Here is a 26483-nt window from a genome sequence, read left to right as displayed (position 1 = left end):
TCCGCAAGGATTATCTCTCTCTCTCTCTCTACTTTTTATAGCCTTTATACATTCACATTACATACATCGATTAAGAAACTTTTCTTTCTCTACCGACCGGTATGCGAACAAAATCTGCCTGGACGAAATGTCTTACATAGAATCAGTTCTCACTTAACAATCATATATAGTTTCGTAGTACAAACAATTCTAGTTTATTCCGTGCACTAGAAAGTCTTTGATTCACTGAGCACAAAAATTAAAATAATAAAATTATAATTACATTTTTAATATCGTCAATTCCTCTTTATATCATGAAAATAATGTTTGACATCATCGTAATATTATTTTTCATCATTGTAGCACTAAAGCTACCCTCTTTACAATTCATTATGCTACCTTACAGACTGTAGCAACCCATCATTTATGCACTTTCTGGGACAAAAATAATAAAAATTCAGGGCACTGCAGCCTTATTTATTTGAGGTGTAAGAAAAGTAACAAACGAGAACAAAATTTACTGTTGTTTTGCTATCAAAGAAAAGGTCAGTGTTACATAATGTATGCTGGTGTGTCAAAATGTCAATTACTATCCTAGGAAAATATTTTGTACAAATTCGTCACCATCGACCAATTCTGGCACTGAGAAAATGTCTCTTTCATTTAACTATATTGAGGGGTTTACACCTCAATCTATATCGTCCCATTTGCGAAATAGTACGTTTTTATTTCAAGCTATTTCCAGTTACCTTGAGATGGCATCATGATTTTCATGGGTGCACCATCTTTGGTAAAACTAACAGTAATACAGGGGTAATGTTTATTTTCATATAGTGTAACAACAAACCCACCAGTCTCCTTCTTGGTCCGTTTCAATTTTTCCTGTGGTTTTGATAGGCTCTCTTCATTCTACGTAGTTGCTGTTAACATTTCCATTTGATTTCTTCTATGTGATTCCCGATCTTTGTCTCAACATTCATCAAGATTTTTTCGTCTAATAGGTCTTCATCATTGGAATAATCAAGTACTGTCTGGATTTTTTCTCTTCTTGAGTTAATACTAGCACCTGCCACTGGTGTAGAAGCATTTTGTGACATTTCAAGCAAGTGTTCCATTGTTATGGAGTCCAGGCATAATCTCAGTTTACAGGGGTCTAAACTGTATATTGGCAAGGTCCTAGCTCCCATTATACACATATCATACTATAACAACTTTAAACTCTTAGTAGTACTTATTTTCAACGTAATAAGTTTCATCCCAAACTGAATCAACTTTAAAACAAGTAATGAAAGTACTGTGGAGCTACTTTGATCCACTTCATCAGTGGTGCAAGGTTATCCCACTTTCCCCAGAAAGTGACATTCGTGGCTTCTTTCGGTCATACAGAGGTAACTAACATGTTGAGTACAAGTTTGTGGGTATGATTTAGACACTAACTAATTTCTACACACAAATGAATGTTCACTACACACCCTTCAAGTAGTTTTCTGGTAGCAAAATACCGCTTTTTCTTGACAAAATCTTCCTCAGAAATACAGCAGCACAGATTTTGTTGGCAGAAAATGTCCAGGTCAGCGAGTGGCACAATAACTGTAATATATGACCTAGCAGATACTGTCAGCAGTTGAAGATAATCAGAACTGTTTCAAAATGTTTATTAGAATAGGTGCTTGGCATGATTGAATCTTTTTTCGGAGTTGGAGCAAAGTTACTCCCCGAAGGGGAAATAGCCCCACTATATGGTAGTTATCATTACTCATTATGTTTTCAACTTTCAAATCATATGCACTGCATGTTTAATGTTCATGTCTGCAAAAAACTTACATATGTTTCCTTTTTTAGCTCAAAGATGTGTGCAATGTGGAAAGAAGTAAGCAAGGCATGCTATCATGACTTGTTGTTGTCAACAAAGTGAAAAATTCCTTAAATGTAGAAGGAACAGCACTTCTTAGTCCCAAAATAACCATTCGCTATTACAGGGAAAGCACATGTTGGGACCAGAGGAAAACATAACACTGGACCAAACAAAGGAGAAACAGCATCTAAAGTGCATCAATGTATACAGTCACTGAGAGATCGCAAATGACATTACAGTATTCATGATAGCAAACGGTTATATTTACGAGAAGAACTTAATTCGAGAGTTACAACTGATATGTTCAGAGAAGAATTCCCCCAAACACTGTCTCAAACGAATAATAATGACTGATGTTTGTGACAAACTGCAACATAAGTTTAGAGCTGGCTATTCTAAACTTGATTTACAGGTAAACAATGAGAAAGATACAACTCAGATACAAATTTTGAATAAGCGCAAACAACATACAAAGATTTTAAAATGAGGAACATGAGAGGAAAGCAGACAAGTATTAAGAAAGCAGTATGTATCGATTAGTAGAAGCATATTCATTCAACATTCATTTACTTTCTTCTAAGCAATCTGTATTTTATACATATGGCGAAAGTTTCCAACAAAGGTCTTTAGACTACGATCAGAGCAGGTAGGATACACTTAAATGATGCACACAGCATTTTTGATAAAATAACTTTCATGACTTGAAACAATCAAAACACCTGAAGCTAATGCTTTGGGTCGATCAAGTTTTTGATCACCATGTATAACATGCTATATCATGTAATGTCAGTGTGTGTGTGTGTGAACTTCATCAAGTCTAAACAAGAGATGAAGTATTTCAATATAGTATAATATAGTGATTTATTTTTTAAATCCTTTACAGTGAACTTTTGAAATACTCATATACAATACAGTTTGAGGTCTACAACACTGAACAGCAGTATCACTGTCAACTGTAGTGAAGAATATGCGGTGCAAATGTAGGACTGCTTGTGCACTCGATATGAAATAGAAAAACGAAGACATTATGTATTCTATGTTAGTTTCATGTTCTGTGGATAATTTGTACACTCAATCCTTATGATATGGAACGAGGCATTTCACATTCATATGTAAATATGGCCACACACTGTTGCCAACATAATACAGAACATAACACTACAAAAGTTCTAAGTCACCCCACTGTACCACGTCACACTAAGTCATGAAATTTGTTATCAACAATCCAACTGTTTGAGAGTAAAAGAGATATTCTCAAATACAAGACTAGAAGGAAAAATGATCTGCATTACCCTTTAATGAATCCACCTTTGACACAGAAATGGGTGAAATTAGCAGCTATAAAACTGAAAATAAAATGACTGTCAGATAGCAGAAGTGTTTTCAAATATAAATTAAAACTGATTCTTCTTGTCAACTGTTTCTGTACTATAGAGGAAATATCAACTAAAGCTAACCAGTCAGATTTAAAGTTAAAATTTGTAAATGGGCACCATGCAGACATATAATTTTATACATTCACACACACACACAAACACACACTCTCACACACACACACATATATATACAGGGTGTCTCACCTAATTCTTCCACCTCAAATATCTCTGGAACAACAATAGATATTCACATGGTTTTCACCAGCATGAACGTAGGACAGGAGCTTAGGAAAGCAAATACTATGTGAAATTTTAAAACGTAAACAAATACTATTTTCAACACAAACCTGTGTATATTTAAATGGACACCCCCTATTATTTCGTATACAACCATTAGCATGAAAAATCACAAAAGTAATGTCGTTGGTTCTGCATCTACATCTACATTTACACTCCGCAAGCCATCCAACGGTGTGTGGCGGAGGGCACTTTACGTGCCACTGTCATTACCTCCCTTTCCTGTTCCAGTCTCGTATTGTTCGTGGGAAGAACGACTGCCAGAAAGCCTCTGTGCGCACTCGAATCTCTCTAATTTTACATTCGTGATCTCCTCAGGAGGTACAAGTAGGGGGAAGCAATATATTCGATACCTCATCCAGAAATGCACCCTCTCGAAACCTGGACAGCAAGCTACACCGCGATGCAGAGCGCCTCTCTTGCAGAGTCTGCCACTTGAGTTTGCTAAACGTCTCTGTAATGCTATCACTCTTATCAAATAACCCTGTGACAAAACATGCCGCTCTTCTTTGAATCTTCTCTATCTCCTCTGTCAACCTGACCTGGTACGGATCCCACACTGATGAGAAATTCTCAAGTATAGGTTGAACGAGTGTTTTGTAAGCCACCTCCTTTGTTGATGGACTACATTTTCTAAGGGCTCTCCCAATGAATCTCAACCTGGCACCCGCTTTACCAACAATTAATTTTATATGATCATTCCACTTCAAATCATTCCGCACGCATACTCCCAGATATTTTACAGAAGTAACCTGCTACCAGTGTTTGTTCCGATATCATATAATCATACAATAAAGGATCCTTCTTTCTATGTATTCGCAATACATTACATTTGTCTATGTTAAGGGTTAGTTGCCACTCCCTGCACCAACTGCCTATCCGCTGCAGATCTTCCTGCATTTCGCTGCAATTTTCTAATGTTGCAGCTTCTCTGTATACTACAGCATGATCCGCGAAAAGCCGCATGGAACTTCAGACACTATCTACTAGGTCATTTATATATATTGCGCAAAGCAACGGTCCTATAACACACCCCTGTGGCACACCAGAGGTTACTTTAACGTCTGTAGACGTCTCTCCATTGATAACAACATGCTGTGTTCTGTTTGCTAAAAACTCTTCAATCCAGCCACACAGCTGGTCTGATATTCCATAGGCTCTTACTTTGTTTATCAGGCGACAATGCGGAACTGTATCGAACGCCTTCCGGAAGTCAAGGAAAATGGCATCTACCTGGGAGCCTGTATCTAATATTTTCTGGGTCTCATGAACAAATAAAGCGAGTTGGGTCTCACACGATCGCTGTTTCCGGAATCCATGTTGATTCCAACAGAGTAGATTCTGGGTCCAGAAATGACATGATACGCGAGCAAAAAACATGTTCCAAAATTCTACAACAGATCGATGTCAGATATAGGTCTATAGTTTTGCGCATCTGCTCGACGACCCTTCTTGAAAACTGGGACTACCTGTTCTCTTTTCCAATCATTTGGAACCTTCTGTTCCTTTAGAGACTTGCGGTTCACGGCTGTTAGAAGGGGGGCAAGTTCTTTCACGTACTCTGTGTGGAATGGAATTGGTATATGTTGCATCGCAATGTGTCAATTACATTCTGAGAAATTTGCAAAGCGAAGTTGACGCTTGAAATAAATGCAGCGCACAGCTAGCACACGTCCTGAGATTCAAGCACGCACCTCACGCTGCCTGTGTAAGGGGCTCACACATTGGGAAGGTATGCACAACCCACAAAAATAAAAAAAGTAACAAGTCTAACGCAAAGTTACGTTTTTCAAATTGTAAATGTGTGTTTATTCTAGCGAAATGACACCTAGAGCTACAATTAGAGATAACACTCTTGAATTCACTTCGTTAAACACATTTACTAATGCCCTGTTGGCCACAGAAACTGTATTGTTGTGCGTTATATCCAGCATAGAAACTACACGCACATATTGACCAATGAAACTGCGTCACGTCAACATATGTTCGAAGTGCCCTCCGTTTGCATCAACACACGTTTGCAGATGGGTAACGAGAGAGTATTGTACAGATTGTAGAGTTTCTACAGAGATTGCCGCACTCGCCGCAGTAATATGATGTTGCATATCCTCTACTGTCGTTGGGAATTCTTGATACACACTGTGTCTCACTGCGCCCGATAGAAAGAAGTCTAATGGTGTCAAGTCGGCGGACCATGCTCGCTATCGCACAGTACCTCCCCGCTCCATCCTCCCGTTTGGAAATGTCGCACCTAGAACGTCTCTGGCAACTTTTGCATTGTGTGTGGGACATCCATCATGTTAGAACCACATTGATAGACAAGTTTCTAATCCTAGATCTTCTATGAGGAGCGCTAGCGTGTGTTGAAGAAATGATGCATATCGATGTCCATTCAATGTTCCTACAATAGAGTTAGCAATGATACCGCACCAAACACTGACACTCCACTGTCGTTGAGGAGTAACTTGGCGAATCCAGTAGGGATTTTGCACCGACCAGTAGTGTATGTTCCGCAGATTCACATTAACAGGATTTGTAAATGAAGCCTCGTCCGTAAACATTGTATTACTTAGGAATGCTGAAGTGCAAAACGACAGAATGCAATGTGGGATTCAGAGTCATTCCCATACAGTTCTTGATGCAATGATGTATGGAACGAATGAAACCGATGCTGATGCAAGATTCTGCACACACTACTGTGGCTTTTTCCTACACCTCGTGCTAATTTCTCGTACGCTCACCAGAGGATTGTGCGCTACAGCAACAAGAACAGCAATTTCGTTTCCACTGCTAGTCGCTGGCGTTGTACGTCGACGTTTTGCAGGAGCCGAGCTTCCTGGGAGTGTCTTGCCCATGGTTCGACGTGACAGACACCGCTGACGTGGGTAGCATTCAGCGTACAGTGTCACAGCTGTGGTTGCATTTCTGTGGCATTCACCATATATATATATATATATATATATATATATATATATATATATATATATATATATATATATATATGCAGCATTGACTGATCTTGGACATTAATTTGTAGAGACATTCAAAATTCACAAGTTATCGTTCCTAAAAAAAGATAGAAGGCAACACTTTTCTAATGTTGTGTTTGAGGGGTATTATTGATGCACTTGAGGAATAACGCCTTAATATTCGTAATTAAATAATCTATACAAAACAGCCACTGTTCACTGTTTTCTGTAGGATTTAAATCCCTGTTATTCAAATAGCTTAGACTGATTTCTCAGTGGTTCCGATAATGGTCATCAGACGACATTGCCAGAGGTCGCTCAATAACTTCTGCTTACATCTTGTGTCCGATCTTCTCCCTCAATTTTTGGCAAGGGTCTAGCAAATTAGGTTAGATTACAACCTACTTTATATATAAAGCAGGTTAAATTTTATCCTCCTGTGGTTGAATGGATACCACACTGCCTCTTTGCTGCATGGATTCTTTTGCACTTAAAAAGATGTCAAATGCATGTGAATAAGCTATATCCTCCTTGGAAAGCATGTGGCGAGTACTGTACACTCAGTCCTCAGTTATCGGAGTAACTGAACAACTCTTTGATGGGCCAAACTTGTCAGTTTCTCACCATCCATATTTTATGTGTGAGAACGTTGGTTGACATGACTAAGAGAAATCTGTACATGCAGGCATTGAGATTGGCTTCAATGTGACTAACATAGTCACACACTGATTTGAGAATATGGGCTATCTTTTGGTCGTTGCTGAAATCCACTGTGACTGCAGCCTTACAGTAGATTCATTACTGATGGAATGGAACGTCAAAACATTGCATAATACATTTCAAATGGTGCCATCCATACAGGCTGTCAAGTGTCAATGTTTCTCGGGAAGAATGTCTTATTGTCGACGTTGGTGGTGAAACAGGGGTCGTTTATGGCTGCAGTTACAGTGGCACCAGAATCAATGGATATCAACAACAACTGACATCGGTTCATTTTTTCAAAATCAGGACATCACTATGAGCATGGTCACATTGTAGCCGATCTCATCATCTGGATGTATAGACTTCGGACGACAATCGGCGAAATTCAGATCAGTTTGTTTTCTTTGGACAAATCGACCGACATTTTCACATATGGAGTGTGAGAAACTGATACAATTAATCAAAGACGGAATGAATTTGTGGCATCCTGAGGATACAAAATCATAATCAGGATATAGTTTGAAATCTGTTGACTGGAATCGCAGGTTTATTGGAAACCACAAGTAGGCAAAACTTTTATCAGACGTTTTATGTGTAAACTACAACCTCAAAAACTGATATGTGCTACCAAGAAGGGTGTGCATCTTTTTATGCTGACTGTAGTGGATCTTTTTTGGGTTGTGGTATACGGACATTAGCTGTCTACAAATTGTTATTACTGCTTGTTGGCATTTCTATGCCAGTAGGTTGGTGAATTTGTTATGCGAAATGGCTTGCAAATGTGGTGTTACTTGTGTCCACTTTTCAGTGCTATACATGTTCAGAGTATGTTATTCAAAACATTGTTTATCTTTCACACATATGCTAAATGAGAATCGTTGGACGTTAATTAATATATGCCTGCACAACTTCAAATAAATTCAGAAAAACATGGTATCTGTAAACCTGCTTTTCAGGGTCACTAATAATTATCTTGAATATGTAAAGTCAAAAACCATAAGTAAAACACTTTCAGATTATGAAAGGTAATTTCGAGAACTTGTAGAGGTGTGATTCGAGCTCTGACAACAAAAACTAATACTCTCATTAAAGATGCAGTTCTGACTCAACTAAAACTGGACATGGCACTTCGGTATTTGACATCTGGTGATTATGTCTTTCCAATATTGAGGCCTATACCACATTATACAACGTATAATTTCCAAGTTTATGTGTGACGCATTGGATACTATTTACGATGGCCTATGGACTAATTTAAAAGCTAATATCTTCATTCTTACACCCCAAATACACATTTATTCTATAACGAATTTCGCAACTATGCTTTGTGCAAATGCACTAAAAAGATACTATGATGAAGATGATTTCCTTCATTAAAAGCTACACAGAATCTGAAATAATAGTGCCACCAGAAACCTTGTTCTTTCCTTTCGCAAATGCCCTGAGCAAGTGTTTAACGAGTACTCGAGTTTTCAGTACTAGAATCCGATTATCTGATTATTCTACCAGTATTGCATTAATTTTCACCATTTTTAGAATAAAGTGAGCTGCATTGAAACCACTGATCTATCTTTCATTATTTAAGTAATTCTTGCTTATTCACACACAAATCTTATCTGTGCATCATATAATAGAAATAGCATCTACTTTCACCTATAACTTAACCATTATGTACTCATAACATCATTGGCAAAACCATTATAACTGAAATCGCACATCCAGCCACTATAGTGTAATAAACTGTACTCAGAACAACCGGTTTGGGCAAGATTATTAATGTAATCTGTCACTGAGACTACATAACTTCGAAGCATAAATATATAAATACGAAAAACATCTGACCAGTATGTTGGATTCAAAGATAGTGGCTCATTCTGACTCTAAATGGTAGTGGGAGAAGGAAAGTGGTGTCATAAAGTTAAAGAATTTTTAACTTTTGTGGCATGGCGTTTTCCCCTTCGTCTCATATATTCGTAAGACTTGTCTGGTAATTCGAATAACTGATGACAGAGTGTAATGGATAACACCTCACCGCAGCACAGATCTCCAAGCACAGAGGCGTCATGGCATCCAACCCACCACAGAGGTTAAACTCTAATCTACTTCGCACATACAACAAAGTCTAATCGAACCTAACTTCCTTGGCCCTGTCACAAACTGATGAAGGAGATTGGACACACCGTGATCAAGCTGTCGGCCGATATCTGGTGACAGCATGCGATGATAGTTGTATTTATTTATTTATTTATTTATTGTTCCGTGGGACCAAAATAAGGAGAAGTCTCCATGGTCATGGAACGAGTCAATACATGAAATTATAACACGATATTAGAAACAGATAAAATGAAATATAAAAAACATATTCAGGTGACAAGTCGGAAGTTGAAATAAAGAAAATCAACAATGTAGCACTGGAATTTGCTTAATTTTGTTAGCTCTTCCAGGAGCTCCTCGACAGAATAGAAGGAGTGATACATGAGGAAACTCTTCAGTTTGGACTTAAAAGAGTTTGGGCTACTGCTAAGTTCTTGTGGTAGCTTATTGAAAATGGATGCATCAGAATACTGCACTCCTTTCTGCACAAGAGTCAAGGAAGTGCATTCCACATGCAGATTGGATTTCTGCCTAGTATTAACTGAGTGAAAGTTGCTAACTCTTGGGAATAGGCTAATATTGCTAACAACAAACGACACTAAAGAAAATATATACTGTGAGGGCAATGTCAGAATTCCCAGACTATTGAATAGGGGTCGACAAGAGGTTCTCGAACTTACACCACATATAGCTCGAACAGCCCGTTTTTGAGCCAAAAATACCCTTTTTGAATCAAAAGAACTACCCCAAAAAATAATACCATATGACATAAGCGTATGAAAATATGCGAAGTAGATTACTTTTCGTGTTGAAGTGTCACTTATTTCAGATACTGTTCTAATGGTAAATAAAGCAGCATTTAGTTTCTGAACAAGATCCAGGACATGGGCTTTTCTCAACAGCTTACTATCTATCTGAACGCCTAGGAACTTGAACTGTTCCGTCTCGCTTATAATATGCCCATTCTGTCTCATCAAAATATCGGTTCTTGTTGAATTGTGAGTTAGAAACTGTAAAAACTGAGTCTTACTGTGATTTAGCATCAAATTATTTTCCACAAGCCACGAACTTATTTTATGAAATACATTATTTGATAATGTCATCAGCAAACAGAAATATTTTTGAATCACCTGTAATACTAGAAGGCATATCATTTATATAAATAAGAAACAGCAGTGACCCCAGCACTGACCCTTGGGGAATGCCCCACTTAACAGTGTCTCATTGGGACTGAACATCACTACCACTCTCAATACTGCGGAGAATTACCTTCTGCTTTCTGTTCTTAAAGTAAGAGGCGAACCAATTGTAAGCTACTCCCCTTACTCCATAATGGTCCAACTTCTGCAGTAATATTTTGTGGTCAACACAGTCAAAAGCCTTCGTTAAATCAAAGAAAACACCTAGCGTTCGCAACCTTTTATTTAATCCATCCAAAACCTCACAGAGAAAAGAGAATAGAGCATTTTCAGTTGTTAAAGCATACCTAAAACCAAACTGAACATTTGACAGCAAATTATGTGAATTTAAATGCTCCAGTAACCTTGTACATACAACCTTCTCGATAACTTTAGCAAACACCGATGGCATAGAAATAGGTCTATAATTGTCAACATTATCCCTGTCTCCCTTTTTTATAAAGTGGCTTCACTACCGAGTACTGTAATCGGTCATGAAACCGACCACTCCTAAAGGAAAAATTACAGATATGGCTAAGTACTGGGCTAACATACATAGAACAATACTTCAGTATTCTGCTAGATACCCCGACATATCCATGAGAGTTCTTGGTCTTTAGTGATTTAATTATTAACTCAATCTCCCTCTTGTCAGAATCATGGAGAAGCATTTCAGGTAACAGTCTTGGAACACTTTTTTCTAAGAGCGCTATATGATTCCCTGTTGGGACCAGGTTTCTATTTAGTTCACCTGCTATATTCAGAAAGTGATTATTAAATACTGTACATATGTGCGACTTATCAGTAACATGGACATTCCCACTACGCACTGATTCTATATCCTTGACCTGTCTCTGCAGACCAGCCACTTCCTTTACGACTGACCATGTGGTTTTAATTTTCTCCTGAGACTTAGCTATTATATCTGCATACCACATACTTTTTGCCTTCCTAATAACATTTTAAGCACCTTACAATACTGTTTGTAATGGGCTGCTGCATTTAGATTCCGACTGTTTCTAACGTTTTGATATAATTGCCACTTTGTTCTACAAGATATTCTTATCCATCTAGTCAGCCACCCAGGCTGCCTGTTTGTGCTAGTACCCTGTTTTGAACGTTCTAACGGAAAGTAACTTTCAAAGACCATGAGAAAAGTCTTGAGAAAAGCATTATATTTATCATCTACTGTATCAGCGCTATAAACATCTTGCCACTCTTGTTCCGTGATAAGGTTTACAAAGGTCTCTACAGCAACTGGATCAGCTTTCCTAAAGAGTTGATGACTATATTTAACACGTGTTGCAGCACAAAAATCTTTTAGAGTTAAAATTTGTGGATCATGATCTGAAAGGCCATTCACCTTTTTGCTAACAGAATGCCCTTCTAGTAATGAGGAATGAACAAAAATGTTGTCTATGGTTGTTCTACTGTTCCCTTGCACTCTCGTTGGAAAGAATACGGTTTGCATAAGATTATATGAAATAAGGAGGTCTACCAGCATCCTCTTCCTTGCACAATCACTTATACAATTAATATTGAAGTCACCACATATAACTAACTTTTTGTATTTCCTATAAAGTGAACCAAGAACCACCTCTAGCTTTAGCAAAAATGTTGTGAAATCGGAGTCTGGGGATCTATAAATAACAACAGTTAGAAGTTTAACTCCATTACATTTAACCACACCTGCACAACATTCAAACACCTTTTCAGTGCAGTACTTTGAAACATCAATTGACTCAAATTGGATGCCGTTTTTCACATACATGGCTACTCCCCCACACTGCAAAGAGCTCCTCGAAAAGCTGCCAGCCAACCTGTATCCTGGTAAAGGAAGCCTCTGAATTATCTCCTGCAACTGCTGGCCTACACCTCTAAAGTGAAACTGTGAACGCAGCCGAAAGGGCGGTACAAAGGCACCAACGACGCGACCAACAAATTCACGTGTATAGGCGGTTTCACCGACCGACCAACGGGCATTTATTGTCGGGATGCCGGACAAGTAGGAACGTCCGACAGCCGACCCCCACACCACTGCACTCAGCTAATTATGCCGTGGGTCATGCCAGCCTCCTGGCAAAAGTTCGTCTTTTGTTGCTGCGTGCAGGATTAAATGCTGTTGTAATATACGTGACTAGGTGCGAGGTGGGAGAAACGTTAAGGACATTGTTTCTGAAGAAATTTAAAGACTGCAGATGTTTGTGGAATACATCTTGCATGGAATAACGAATCTTCAATGGTTTCATGTGGCACTTAGGGAGATTAAAAGTCCATCGATCTTCTGAATTTTTGTTTGTAAGTTTTATTTTCGATACTTATCGTAAATGAAATATAAAAACCGAAATATCGACATTCTATGGGTGTCAATTCAGTCCAGCCTATAACAAAGTCTTCTGCTGTGAAGTCCAAAATTGCTGGATTTTTTTACAGGTCTAATAGCTGCTAAGTGCTTCGTTTCTAATATACAGGGCGATTCACGAAGATATGCACATATTTAAATATATTATTCTGCAAGTAAAACTAAAGAAGAAAGTTGATATAAACATAGGACCACAAAAGTTCAGTTACGGAGTTAAAGATTTTGCTTGAAATTTAGCAACTTCACTAATTTGAAGCCATCACAAAACTGTATGAGGTTAAAGTAAAACATGAATTCCATTTATTTTGTTGATCTTGGTCTGGTGAATCTAATAAAACATGTCCCAGACATGCATCTGCAGTAGATCTCCAAAACATCCACAGAAGCAAAGATTATTATACAAGTAAATTTGTTTACTTTCCATTAAGAGTGTAGAAACGTTTATGTCATTGTTGGCAGCTGTTAGGGAGTTGTTTCAGTCGTTTTGGCCGGTATTACACTATCAAATTTCTTTGTCAAATATCTTTGTCCAATATCTTTGTCAAAGATATTTGATGGTGTAATAGGGAAGTTTGTCAAATGTCGTCCAATATTTGATCAAATGTAGGGCCTCGCTGTAGATTTGATCAAAGAAGTCGCTTGTCTTCTGTTCACTGTAATGTGACATGTTACCACATGGAGCGCTAGCATCGCTGCATTCTGTCGTCTGTAGTGTTTTTATAAACATTGCAGGTAAATACAATTGGTGTGTGCCGACAACTACAAAATTAATAGAGATGCTGATGAGGCGCTTTACAACGTGAGGCACTCTGAATACAAAAATAGATTACGAAGGTTGGAGACCTGACCTGACCTAACCTAACCTAAATTGTTATTATTTTATTTATTTAATTTTATTTTCATGGCAAATTTCAATTGATGTGTGATACTGCAAAATTAATAGAGATGTATGAAGCGGATGAGACACTTTACAATGTGAGGCACCCTGATTATAAAAATAGATTAAGAAGATTGGAGAGATACAAAAATTATACACACATATATATTTATAGAATGGAATCCTCATCCTCTATTCCAGCCTGCTGCAAGGCAGCCTGGATATATCCAGAGGTGGACAGTTGTGCACGGGCTGTCGCATGCAGCAAATCCCACCTGTCCATTAATGTCCGCTCCAGACTGTGCATAGTGGCAGTGGTGTATTCCCTGCCGCCCACCTTTTCCATTTCACGCAGTTCTGCTGCGATGTGGGCGCCAAGGGTACTGTACCGGTCTTCATGGACAGGCATGGTTCTGGCAGCATCAGCCATAGCCTGAAGTGTCGTGCTGGCCTCCACCATAACGTTTGTTGCCACGTCTGGCGTGACTTTCCTCCTTTTAGTTGGAGGCCGCTCTTGACGCTGGGGCTGTGGCTGTACCTCGCTACATGCGACAGGCTCTTGCATCTCATGCTATAAAATAAAAGATAAAAGCCATTAGTTACGTACTTCCTTGCACATACATAAATCTTATTTATTTACAGGTACCCACAAGCAGAGGAGAGTGGGAGCAAATTGCAGAGGATTTCGAGATGAAGTGGAACTGTTATAACACTGTAGGAGCAATGGACAGAAAGCACATTCGTATTAAATGTCCACAAGCTAGTGGTTCTCACTTTTTCAATTATAAATCCTTCAACAGTATCATTTTATTTGCCATGGTAGATGCTTCCTACAAATTTTTGTATGTAGATGTAGGAACTAATGGGCGTGTTGGTGATGCTGGAGTGTTTTCAAAAAGCAAACTATGTAAGTGTCTCATTGACCGATCTATGCTCAACATTCCTGAAGGCAGGAAGCTTGGGAACACAAACATTACAACTCCAATGGTAGTACTGGCAGATGACGCTTTTCCTCTGAGTTATAACATTATGAAGCCATACCCCTTAAAAGGAATCACAAAAGAAGAAAAGGTTTTCAATTACCGACTGTCACGAGGGAGAAGATTAGTGGAGAGCAGCTTTGGCATTCTTGCAAGTCGTTTCAGGATTTTTCTTACTACCATTAATCTGCCTCCTGAAAAAGTTACCACAATAACACTGGGTGCCTGCACATTGCACAACTTGTTAACTAAGAGAAGAAAACACTTGTACACTCGTCAGGAAACAGTGTCTGCCGTAGTAGGAGACTGCACTTATCTTGAGACACAAAGCACTGAGGACCTACAGCAAATGGAACCAATAGCTTGCCAAGCTGCTTCTGGACGTACAGTACACGGGAGAGCAGTTAGGGAATACTTTAAGACATTTTACAATGGCGCTGGGAAAGTGCCCTGGCAAGATAATCACATTTAGTAACGTAAAATGTAAAGAAATGTACATACCTCAAACATTTCCTCAAACGTCGGTGTGGCACGTTCACTTCCAGTTTCACTTTCCGTGCTCTGCATATTGCACACACTCTCGTCGGCCTCTGTTGACTGGTCGAGAAATTTGAGCATCTGGAACCAGTACACTTGTGGTGTATACGCCGCCTGCGCACTGGCTCCACTTTTGCTTTTATGCATCTGCAATATTAGTAATGAAAATAATTTAAACTACTTGTAGGTTACGTAAACATTATTGTATGCTTCAAGTCGCTGCAGTGAACAAATTAATACTAATCATTTGTATGACATGTAAACTTTACTTGCATAAATAAATATAAATGAATATGTCAATACGTACTTTTGCTTTCTCGTACGAGTAGCTAGTGCGGAGGCCATTTATCTTCCTCTTGATATCCTCGGCTGTACATCCAGGCCGTATGTCATGGCTAATAATCTCTGCTATATTTTTATAACTCTCCAATCTTCTTAATCTATTTTTATAATCAGGGTGCCTCACATTGTAAAGCGCCTCATCCGCTTCATACATTTCAATTAATTTTGTGGTAGACGCCACACACCAATTGTATTTAGCAGCCATGTTTACAAACACAAAATATGACAGAACGTTCCTGCGATGCTAGCGCTCCGCGTGGTAACACATCGCACTGCAGTGAACAGAAGACAAGCGATTTCTTTGATCAAATCAACGAGTTAAAATTTTAACTCGTTGGATCAAATATACGGCCTCGGCCTAGATTTGATCAAATATTGGATGACATTTGTCAAAGATCCCTATTACACTATCAAATATCTTTGACAAAGATATTGGACAAAGAAATTTGATAGTGTAATACTGGGCTTAGGAAACCTTGAAACGAGATGGGTGTTTATGAAGACAAAGTCAGTACACATGAGGCATTACTTACTCGCATCATGAACGCTATAGACAAAATTAAAAACAACCCTGTGAAACTGAAATAAGCAACAAAATCTGTTCATACACGTGCAGCTAGATGCACTGGACTTGGTGGAGACATTTTTGATCATTTATTGTGAGTGCATTGTGAAATTTTATGTACATTGTACAGCTTCCTTAGGCCGGTATTACACTATCAAATTTCTTTGTCAAAGATTTGATCAAAGATGTGATCCAATATTCCGTCCAATATATTTGACAAAGATCTTTGACGTAGCGCTGCAAGGGGTATTACACTGTCATCAAATTTTTCGTCAAAGTTCAAGATGGCTGACAACTTGTTATTAACCGCAGCAGTTCTACGTACTCCAATTGCATTGTGTGCACATGCGGAAAAGAAGTGGGGGGAAAAAATGGAACCATACATACGAGGTTGACAGTCTTAAAAGTCCTGGGATTACAACTTGATAATAAATTCAGTTGGGAGGAGCAAACCACAGAACTGCAGAAACGCCTTAACAAATCTGTATTTGCAATTCGAGTGTTAGCAGACATAGGCAACATAAAAATGAAAAAGCTTGCATACTTTCATTCCATAATGTCATATGGGATAATATTTTGGGGTAAATCTTGAAGTCAAACAAAAGTTTTCAAGGTCCAAAAGCGTGTAATACGTATTATTTGTGGAGTAAATTCACCGACCCCCTGCAGAAACCTCTTCAAAGAACTGGGTATACTAACTACTGCCTCTCAGTATATTTGCTTCTTAATAAAATTTATCGTAAATAATATATCTCTTTTTCCAACAAACAACTCAGTTCACACATACAATACCAGGAACAAAAATGATCTGCACAAGGACTTAAAAGCACTTACTTTAGTTCAAAAAGGGGTCCACTACTCAGGAACACTCATCTTCAATAATTTGCCAGGAAACATAAAAAAATTAGTTAGAAATAAAGATCAGTTTAAAAGGAGCCTGAAAGACTTACTACTGGCCAACTCCTACTCCATTGGCGAAATTTTTAATACAAACAAATGATGTATTTATTCATACTATTAGTATTTTTATTTCAGCTTAAAAAAAATCGACATGTTCCACATCCACGAGGATCTCCTCAGCCTGGATCTATGGAACGAAAAACTAATCTAATCTGGGTGAAGCCGTGGGGTTTACGACGACACGATAAAAGCATTCAACAAAACTTGTTACGTGAGCTTACAGTGGAAGATGTCAAGTCGTACATCAATTACTTAAGAATGGATGAGCATACATTTCTGTATGTGCTCAATGAAGTGTATCCTCATATCACAAAGCACAATTTTCACTTAAGAACTGCTACATCTTCAGAAGACAGGCTCACTATAACACTCCGATTCCTTGCTACAGGAGAGGGTTATGTTATGTTAGGTTAGGTTAGGTTAGGTCAGGTTAGGTCTCCAATCTTCTTAATCTGTTTTTGTATTCAGGGTGCCTCAAGTTGTAAAGCGCCTCATCAGCTTCAGACATCTCTATTAATTCTGTAGTTGTCGGCACACACCAATTGTATTTATCGGCAATGGTTATAAAAACACTACAGACGACAGAACGCTGCAGCGATGCTAGCGCTCCGCGTGGTAACATATCGCATTGCAGTGAACAGAAGACAAGCGATTTCTTTGATCAAATATACGGCCTCGGCCTAGATTTGATCAAATATTGGACGACATTTGTCAAAGAACCCTATTACACTATCAAATATCTTTGACAAAGATATTGGACAAAGATATTGGACAAAGAAATTTGATAGTGTAATACCGGCCTTAACAATGAGCTTTGTTTTTTCCGGTTTAACACGAATACATGTGTACTATGGCATTAATAAGAGCAGATTACCTGATACATTCATACAGTTTCTTTTAACGTTATTACCATCTTTTTTCAAAATTAAATTTCTGCATCTTATGTTGAAAACTTTGTGCAATTGTCTGGATTTTAAAAAACAAATTGGACAAAGTAGTTAGTAAATTTTAAAAATTAAGAAATTACTTCTTTGTTTCTCTGGATGTTCTGGAAAACTACTGCAGAGACATGTCTGGGACATATTTTATTAGATAACCGGATCAATAACAACAAAATAAATGAAAATCCTGTTTTACTTTAACCTCGTACAGTTTTACAATGCTTTCATATTAGCGAAGTTGCTCGATTTCAGGCAAAATCTTTTATTAGCTGTAACTCCATAACTAAACATTTACAGACCTATGTTCATCTGAACTTTACTTGTAGAATAACATATTAAAATATATGCATATCTTCATGAATCACCCTGTATATAGAGATTGTGGGTATATAACTGCACTGAATCTGAGGTCTTCTTTGGGGGTTGGGGTTGTTTGGGGAAGGAGACCAGACAGCTAGGTCATCGGTCTCATCGGAGTAGGGAAGGAAGTCGGCCATGCCCTTTCAGAGGAACCATCCTGGCATTTGCCTGGAGTGGTTTAGGGAAATCACGGAAAACCTAAATCAAGATGGCCGGACGCGGGATTGAACCGTCATCCTCCCGAATGCGAGTCCAGTGTCTAACCACTGCGCCACCTCGCTCAGAGGTCTTCCTCACTACTGTCAGTCGCTAGAAATCATAAAGTAACTAAAAGTCTCTCTCATGACAGTACAATTTTTCGTTTACAATGAACTGATGACGTTAAGCGACTCAGAATTGTATGAGTCAATCAGTCTTTTATAATTACAAAAATCATCAGACTCCTGTTATTTAAGTAACACAATGTGTGTGACTTTCTTCCCTTGAATTAGTCAATTCTTTGCCAACAGCTTTCTCTCGGCTTTTTTTGGCCTTGTTATGTCTAAAACAGTTAAGGGAAATCCTCGTTTTTCTTCCTGTGTAAAACCAAAGTGGATCTCGTAGAATGAACTTAAAATAAACAAATCACAACAACATGGCGGCGCTGGAATCGCTGAGTGCAGTCGGTTGATACATGTATAGGCTGCCACGAAATTGGTAGGTCGGCCGATAAATTAGTGCACGTCTAGAGGCCTTAATATCTACATCTTCATCTATAGTCTGCAAACCACCGTGAGGTGTATGACAGAGGGTACATGCCAATGCACCAGCTATTAGGGCTTCTTCCTTTTCGCTTCATGTGTGGAGTGCAGGAAGAATGATTGTCTGAATACCTCTGTGCTTGCTGTAATTATTCTAATCTTATCCTCATGATCCCTATGTGAGCCATACAAAGGGGACTGCAGTATATCTTTAGAGTCATCTTTTAAAGATGTTTTTTTTTTTTTTAATCTTTGGCAGTAGACATTCTTGGGATAGTTTATGTGTATCTTCAAGTCTGCCAGTTCCGTTTGCTCAGTATCTCTGTGACACTCTCCCGTAGTTCAAACACTTCAGTGACCATTTGTGCTGCCCTTCTCTGTGTATGTTCAGTATCCCTGTCAGTTCTATTCAGTATGAGTCCCACGCACGTGATCAATATTCTAGAAATGTTCGCATGAGTGATTTATGAGTGTCGCCTGTTTAGACTACACTACCTCACTATTTTAATAATAAATCGAAGTCTGCCACCTGCTTTATCCACCACTGAGCCTATGTGATCGTCTCATTTCGTATCCCTACAAGGTATTTGTTTGAGTTTGCTGGTTCCAACAGTGACTCATTGGCATTATAGTCATAGGATGTTATATTATTTCGTTCTGTGAAGTGCACAGTTTTACATTTCTGAACATTTAATGCAACTTGCCAATCTTTGCGCCACTTTGAAATCTTATCAAGATCTAACTGAATATTTATGCAGCTTCTTTCAGATAGTACTTCATTATAGATAAGTGCCTTATCTGCAGAATGTCTGAGGTTACTTTTAATATTGTCGGCAAGGTAATTAATATGCAACATGAACAGCGGGGATCCCAGCTGATTTTCCTGGGACACACCTGCAGTTACTCCTACATCTGACGATGACTCTCCACCGAGGATAACTTGTTGCGACTTCTCTCCAAAAGTCTCTCAGTCCAGTCACAAATTTCAGTTGATACCCCATATGATTGTACTTTTGACAATAAGCATAGGTGTTGTGCTGAGTCAAATACTTTTCGGAAATGAAGAGCTTTCAGTATGCCAACTGAGAAAAGTGTGAATTGAATTTCTTATGATCGATGTTTTCAGAAGCTATGCTGGTTGGCATGGCGGAGGTCATTCTGTTCAAGACACCTCATTATGTTTCAGTTCAGATTATGTTCTTAGATTCTACAAGAAATTAATGTCAAGGATACTGGATGATAGTTTTGTGGATCATTTCTACTACCATTCTTACAGGCAGGTGTGGCATTTGCTCTTTTCAAAGGACTGGGCATGTTTTCTCAATTTCATTTCCTGTTTCATTCCGTAGAGACTGGTCACTAACTTGAATGCCATTAAAACCTTTACATATGACCATAATTTCTTTGGGTTTTGTGAAAGATCATTTGACAATATTCTGCTATGTTAGTCACTGAAGGGCTTATGCACTGCTCTCTTGAGAACCAAATTGTTTTCATTCATATCTCTCTATCTATAACCCTATGCTTTGCTTTACACCTATTATGCAGGTATCTCTATCTCTTTAGAAGTTTCATTACAGTGACTGTATACCATAGTGGTTCCCTCCTATTATGTGCTGTTCTGCTAGGAATCTATCTTTCCAGCAAATAGTCAACTATGATTTAAAAATTTGAGACATAGTTCCCCTGTATGCTCCTGTCCTGTGCAGAAAGTTTCAAGTTCGTCACTGAGATATGACACTTCTGATTTTTAATCTAGTTTGCTAAACATATATAGCTTTTATTTGTTTTAGTTGTACTTTGGTAATCATTGTTGCCACAACCACGTCATTGCACACACATGCACTCAGCTACCTGAGTAGCAGCCTGTGATGTGTAGTGCACATCTCACAAATTTAGGAGGACCTTGCAGATCTCAACCCTATGGTGCAAGTCCAGGTAGTTACATCCTAGCTTGTCACAGTACCTCTGAAGTCTCTAGTTCAGTCCTTCAACTCAACTCAGAACCTAAGGGACTTGATCTGTTCTGGGGACAATGCTGTAAATTGTGAGCTTCCTTGACACTTCATGTCCAAGGCTGGTCTTCTCAACCATCTCTGCCAGTCATTGGAATGAGCCAAGTATGACTTCGGAACCCAGACAATAGGCCTCATTTGTTCCAATGTGCACTACAGTGTACAATTGGTAGCACCCTGTTCCCTCAATGGCTGCTGGAATAGACTCTTCAACATGTTGAATGAAGCCCCAGGCATATATACTGAATGCAGCTGCTGTCCTTTCCTGTCTCTTTCTGCCATTTCCGTAAGGAGAACTATGATTTACTGTACGTTTGAACTGCCAACAATTAATAGACTTCTACACTTTTGCATTTAACTTCTTCTGACCTCAGCCAAAACAGGTGAAGTGAGTTCCACTGACTCAGTTCCAGTTTCAATGAAAGACAGCACCTCAAACTTGATGATTAGGGGGATCAGAACAATACTGTGAGCTCTCCCTGATTACCATCCACCTTGTACAGGATGTGTAGCTGTACCACTGAAACGCCACTCAAAGTCAAATGGACGAGTAATAACAGACCCTATACTTTCTGCAGAGGAGACAGATCCACAAGAGCAGATAGTGCTTGAGATAGCTTCGGTACTGGTACCGTAGGTACGAGTCTCAGGAGCTTTTCCAACACACCGATTTCCAGAAGCTACCAATCGGTTGATGGTAGTCAGGGCGATCTGCAGCTACTTATGAATGTCAAGCAACTCCTTCCATGTCCATAAAGGTGCTTATTGCACGGATTTTTCACTTAGCTGTTTCTGTGCATAGTTCTACACTGGCGTGCCGAAGAAGGACTCTGCAGCGTGACTTTATCTCGGTCAAAATCGCTAATATGAGCAGCCAACAAAGCTCGCCTTCTGCCAGCACCCCTTATGGATACAGGGGATGCTGCTTCTGCCTGTTGCAGCCGAACTATTCTTACGGCGCTCACTAACGTTCATCCGTCAGTAGACCAGCTGGAATGACAGCGAGGGCGAGCCATTACGGTGTTTCCACAAGCCACTTGACTCACCGGTGAGATGGAGGGGATGTGTACGTGCAAGTGATTAATGTCAGCCAATCATATGAAAGCAGAAACTGATCCGTAAGGCAGTGTTAAATGTCATCTGCAAGATGGCGCCAGAATCGAAAAGCTTTGTTTACGTCCATAGGTTCTCGTAATCACTTTTGTTTCCGCAGCTTGTTTGTGGTTTTTGAGGTATCCGCTGGAAGTGTGTCTGCGCGTTTAATGTCATTATAAAACCGCAACGAGGGTGTGATGGAGAACAGAAGAGCAAGACTTTACGGAAAGACGTTTTCAACTATATCAGAAAAAATATTTCCTGGTTTGTCTACATGTTCCGACCAACCATTAAACAGCGCGGAGAGAGTAGGTCAGAAGTTTACAGTAATTTTTTGCATTCTGTTTGCAGTTCGTTTTCCTGTTCCTTACCACTGCTTTTATGAATTATTTTTCTATTAAGCTGAGCCATATCGGGAAGCAAGAATCTTGATTGGCCATTGATAACTGTTCATAATAATTTATAAAAGTATTGCACGGAAAAATTATACACAGGAAGGAAAAAACTTGCTTGAGTTGTACCAAAATGCATCGCAATAATAGGAACAGAGTAGACGTACATACATTTTGCTTATTGGTGTTAATTTCTATTTATTTTACATTTTATTTAAATAATCTTTAACTGTATAGTAAATTTTTTTTTGAGATGGTGTGCGTAAACATTTTTTTAGCAGTCTGTTCCTCATGCTTCTTTGATGTCTTTTTATGTACTGTATTATATAATTGTAACAGTTAAAATTTGTCCCCAATTTCCCCATCCCCCTCCCCATGAAATCGTGGTTGTATTGGCAAACCGATTTCTAGCTCGGCCCGAGGTCTATGTTATGTTGGATGGTGACAATTTGATTGTGAGTTGGCAAAGGTAATGAATGCGAAAGCAGAAAGTTTGGTTGTAGTAACAAATTAACTGTTAATGAAGCGTAATGCTTAGATATAATTTGGTTGAGAGTTGGCAAAGCCAACAAATGTGGAAATAAAATAAAGGTTGTGGTAACAAATTGGTCAGTAGCACAGTCTAATATTTACGTCCATGCTATATTGAAAAGTGCAAGGGGGATCAATAGTTACCACTGTTGCTGTTTTGTGTTTTATTTCTAAATGTATTCATTCTCCGGTTCTTGTTTGTGTATAGAGCTATTTGTGGCTTGTTGATGTATGGTTTTTTCCTGATGTGCTCTTATGTTTAGAAAATATATAACATGCAGGGGATGTTGAGATCTGTAGGTCTTTAAAAAATTCCAGGCAGTGGGCTCTGTTGTTCTTTTTCATTATTCTAGGATGACCCCATTTGTAAACTGAAAATTGCTTTTAATGTTTTTCTGTTAGTGGCCTAGAAAATTACACAGTCACTAGTGACTGAGTGAGCGTATGCATAATTTTTTTATTTTGAGGCAGTTGTTATGACACTTAATGTTAAGTGTTACTATATGCTGCTCCTACAATTTGTGTTTGGTAAGGTGTCCTAAAACTGATACAAATAAATGATAAACCCAGTCTCTGTAGAAGAAAACCATACATATCACAAATGTTCCAACTGTTATTTGTGCTACCATTTTTAGGAAGTGTTGTTCATATTTTTTCTGTTATTTACTTTACTTTCAATGTAACTGCAATAGTTGCGAAAGTGTACACATGTGCGCGTGCAAACGCTTGTGCCATCTGCTCTTCGCAGGTGAACTTCCTGTCTGTGATGAAACCAAGAAGTTTCGTGTCATCTGTATTGGGCCTGCCCAAGAATCCAGTGCCACCAAAACTACATAATACCTGTGCAGTGTATTGTTTTAATTTATTTTAATCTAGTCTACTGTGAACCATTCTTGGGCCATACTGAATTATAAAACTGCCTCATGAGATGCTTAATTACGGTCTTTCCCACTAGGTAATAAGATGATCTCATCAGTGAATAGTAATATCTGATCTCTACATCCAGTCATGTAGAAATTCTATGAATAAAGAGCAGCTCAAGTGCAGATCCCAGAGTGATGGTGTATTCTAGCTCCTTTTCACACAATGTTGCTCTTTGCTTAGGTACAATCTGTCACCTTCTTTTGAAGTAGGGTTGTGTGATTGTCAGACTACAATCAACACCATAGTGTGGAAGTGTCTTAGTGCGGCTTTTCTAAGGCCACAGTGTCAGTGCTGCTTACACTTTTACAATGCTATATCGTCCTTTCTTAAATCTGTGCCATATATTGTAGAATATGCTACTTAACATGTAAATGAAAAACTTATTTTTCAGTGCAGATTCCATCACTTTAGGCTGTACAGGAATGATTGATATTGGACTCTAGCATGACATTGTAATCAGGTCATCTTTTTCTGTAAACTATTGCTGTTAGAGCTACTGGAGGAAGTATTTGTTTATTACTGTGACTAGCTGATAAATCCAAAATTGCCTGGGTATTCATTTTGCCAATTTTGTATTAGAAATGAGAACAAAAAATAAACTGTGTTTGTAGTGTAATACTGGAAAAATTTCAGTTCTATGTATTTGTGAAAACACCTTTGAAATTATGAAACAGTTGTACAAAGAAGTAGGCAGATTGTACCAATGTAAAAGTACAGCTACTTCGTGTATGGCAATACAGTTTTGTAAACATCTCTATGACAAAGCCTCTTCATGGCTTTATAAATGGCTATAGTTTTCAATTACAGCTGTTTGTGATTCACAGTTGCAACCTGTTGAAAACACTGTCAGATGTCAGGGATTTCCTTACTTTGACTTGGCTGTAGGAGTGTCTTAGTAGAAAAGAATAAATTAATTAAAACTGTGTATGACGCGGCATTTTTCACGTATCTCAGTGTTTGTAATGTCATATGTCTTGAACTGTGTGTTTTATAATGATACAGTGTGTAGATACATTCAGCAGCAAATGTGGATACTGGATCCAAATTATGTTGTAAATAATTAGTAGCAAGGAAGCAATAAATTTAAACATCGTACACAATGCAGCAATTTTTCACGCATTTTAGTGTTTATGACGCCGTTTCTCCTGTGGTATGTGTGGTACCATGATATAATTTTGTTGGTGCATTTAACAGCGTACATAGATACTGTCCGCGAAATTTATTGCGAATAATGTTAGTAGCAGAGAAGTAATAAATTTAAACGTTATATATGACATGGCAACTTTTTGTGCACCTCGTTTGATGCCTTACCTCCTAAACTATGGTAGGTAGGTGGCTCTTACCCTCACAGCGATTGTTACCTGGCCGTGAGGAATGTATGTACCAAGTTCTGTTGAAATTGGTCCTGTGCTTCAAAAGAAGCAGTGGGACAAACATTCATCCATTTTTATAGTGTGTAGTTTATTGGATTTGGAATTTCAAAAGTAATTTTCTTCAGGACAGCACATGACATACCATAGGCATCTGGACTCTTCAAAGGCTTTTAAGTTTTCACAGTGCTAATGATAGTTTTATGGTGAACTTTCTCCCATTCACTAATAGAAAAATGGCTGTCGTATGTCTCAATAGACCTGCTTGTAAGGCCAATCCTCAATCTTGGATCTAAGTTTTTCAATTATTCTACAAAGAACTCATCAAATTAAGTAGAACTACTAAAAATATGAAAAGGATAGTGTGCTAGTCACCACGTAGAGAAAGCGATGAGTTGCAGACAGATACAATGAAAATATTGCTAAACTTAGATTTTAGGCAAAAAAAGTTCATCCCCAGAAGCAGAAAACACACACACACACACACACACACACACACACACACACACAAATAACTATCAGCTGATTAGTTTGTCTTGTGCCCATTGACTAGATCCCAAGCTCCTTTGCATGGCTTGTGGGCCTTTGCAGTGCAATTGAATCCTTTGTAGCCTGTTTACTCTACTTGTTGTACATTCCTTTTGCTTGTAAATAATGCAACAACACGTATTCCTTATACTGAACTCTGTTGCCACTTTGAGGTGTTCATTTATTATTGGTGCAATGCATTTTTTATTAACTAGTTTAGGAGTGTACTGTGATTTTTGTTTGGTTACTTTTTGTCTTGAAATTTACTCATAGGATCTTTCTTAGGGAATAGTGGGAAATGCACCGAGAAATATTTGGTAAATTAATTACAGAATTTATACTTGGCATTGAAATGAATGGTTGGTTCCACTATATTTATCCTGTTATCTTAAGTAGTTTGACAAATAATAACAATTTCAATACAGACATCTCTTGTCAAAATGTACTTGTGGGTTAAATGAAGAGACATGAAATGTATCACATGTGGTTGTAAAATGACTATACAATTGATTTG

The 26483-nt window shown here is 38.4% G+C and overlaps 1 protein-coding gene across 5 annotated transcripts in view; it reads left to right on the top strand.

Annotated features, from left to right (window-relative positions):
* Positions 1–22127: 22127 nt before the first annotated feature.
* The window catches only part of LOC126251641 (transmembrane protein 17-like), a 40634-nt gene continuing 36278 nt past the window's right edge, over positions 22128–26483 (top strand). The window contains exon 1 of one of the 5 annotated variants that reach the window (XM_049952229.1): positions 22128–22536. In XM_049952229.1, the coding sequence (XP_049808186.1) occupies positions 22499–22536 (38 nt within the window). In that variant the 5' untranslated portion in view covers positions 22128–22498. The remainder of the gene's footprint in view (positions 22537–26483) is intronic. The other 4 variants (XM_049952221.1, XM_049952202.1, XM_049952211.1 and 1 more) reach the window with 4 other exon arrangements.

Source organism: Schistocerca nitens, chromosome 1 (assembly GCF_023898315.1).
Source record: "Schistocerca nitens isolate TAMUIC-IGC-003100 chromosome 1, iqSchNite1.1, whole genome shotgun sequence".
Classification (NCBI taxonomy): domain Eukaryota; kingdom Metazoa; phylum Arthropoda; class Insecta; order Orthoptera; family Acrididae; genus Schistocerca; species Schistocerca nitens.
This window is presented reverse-complemented; position numbering and strand designations above follow the sequence as displayed.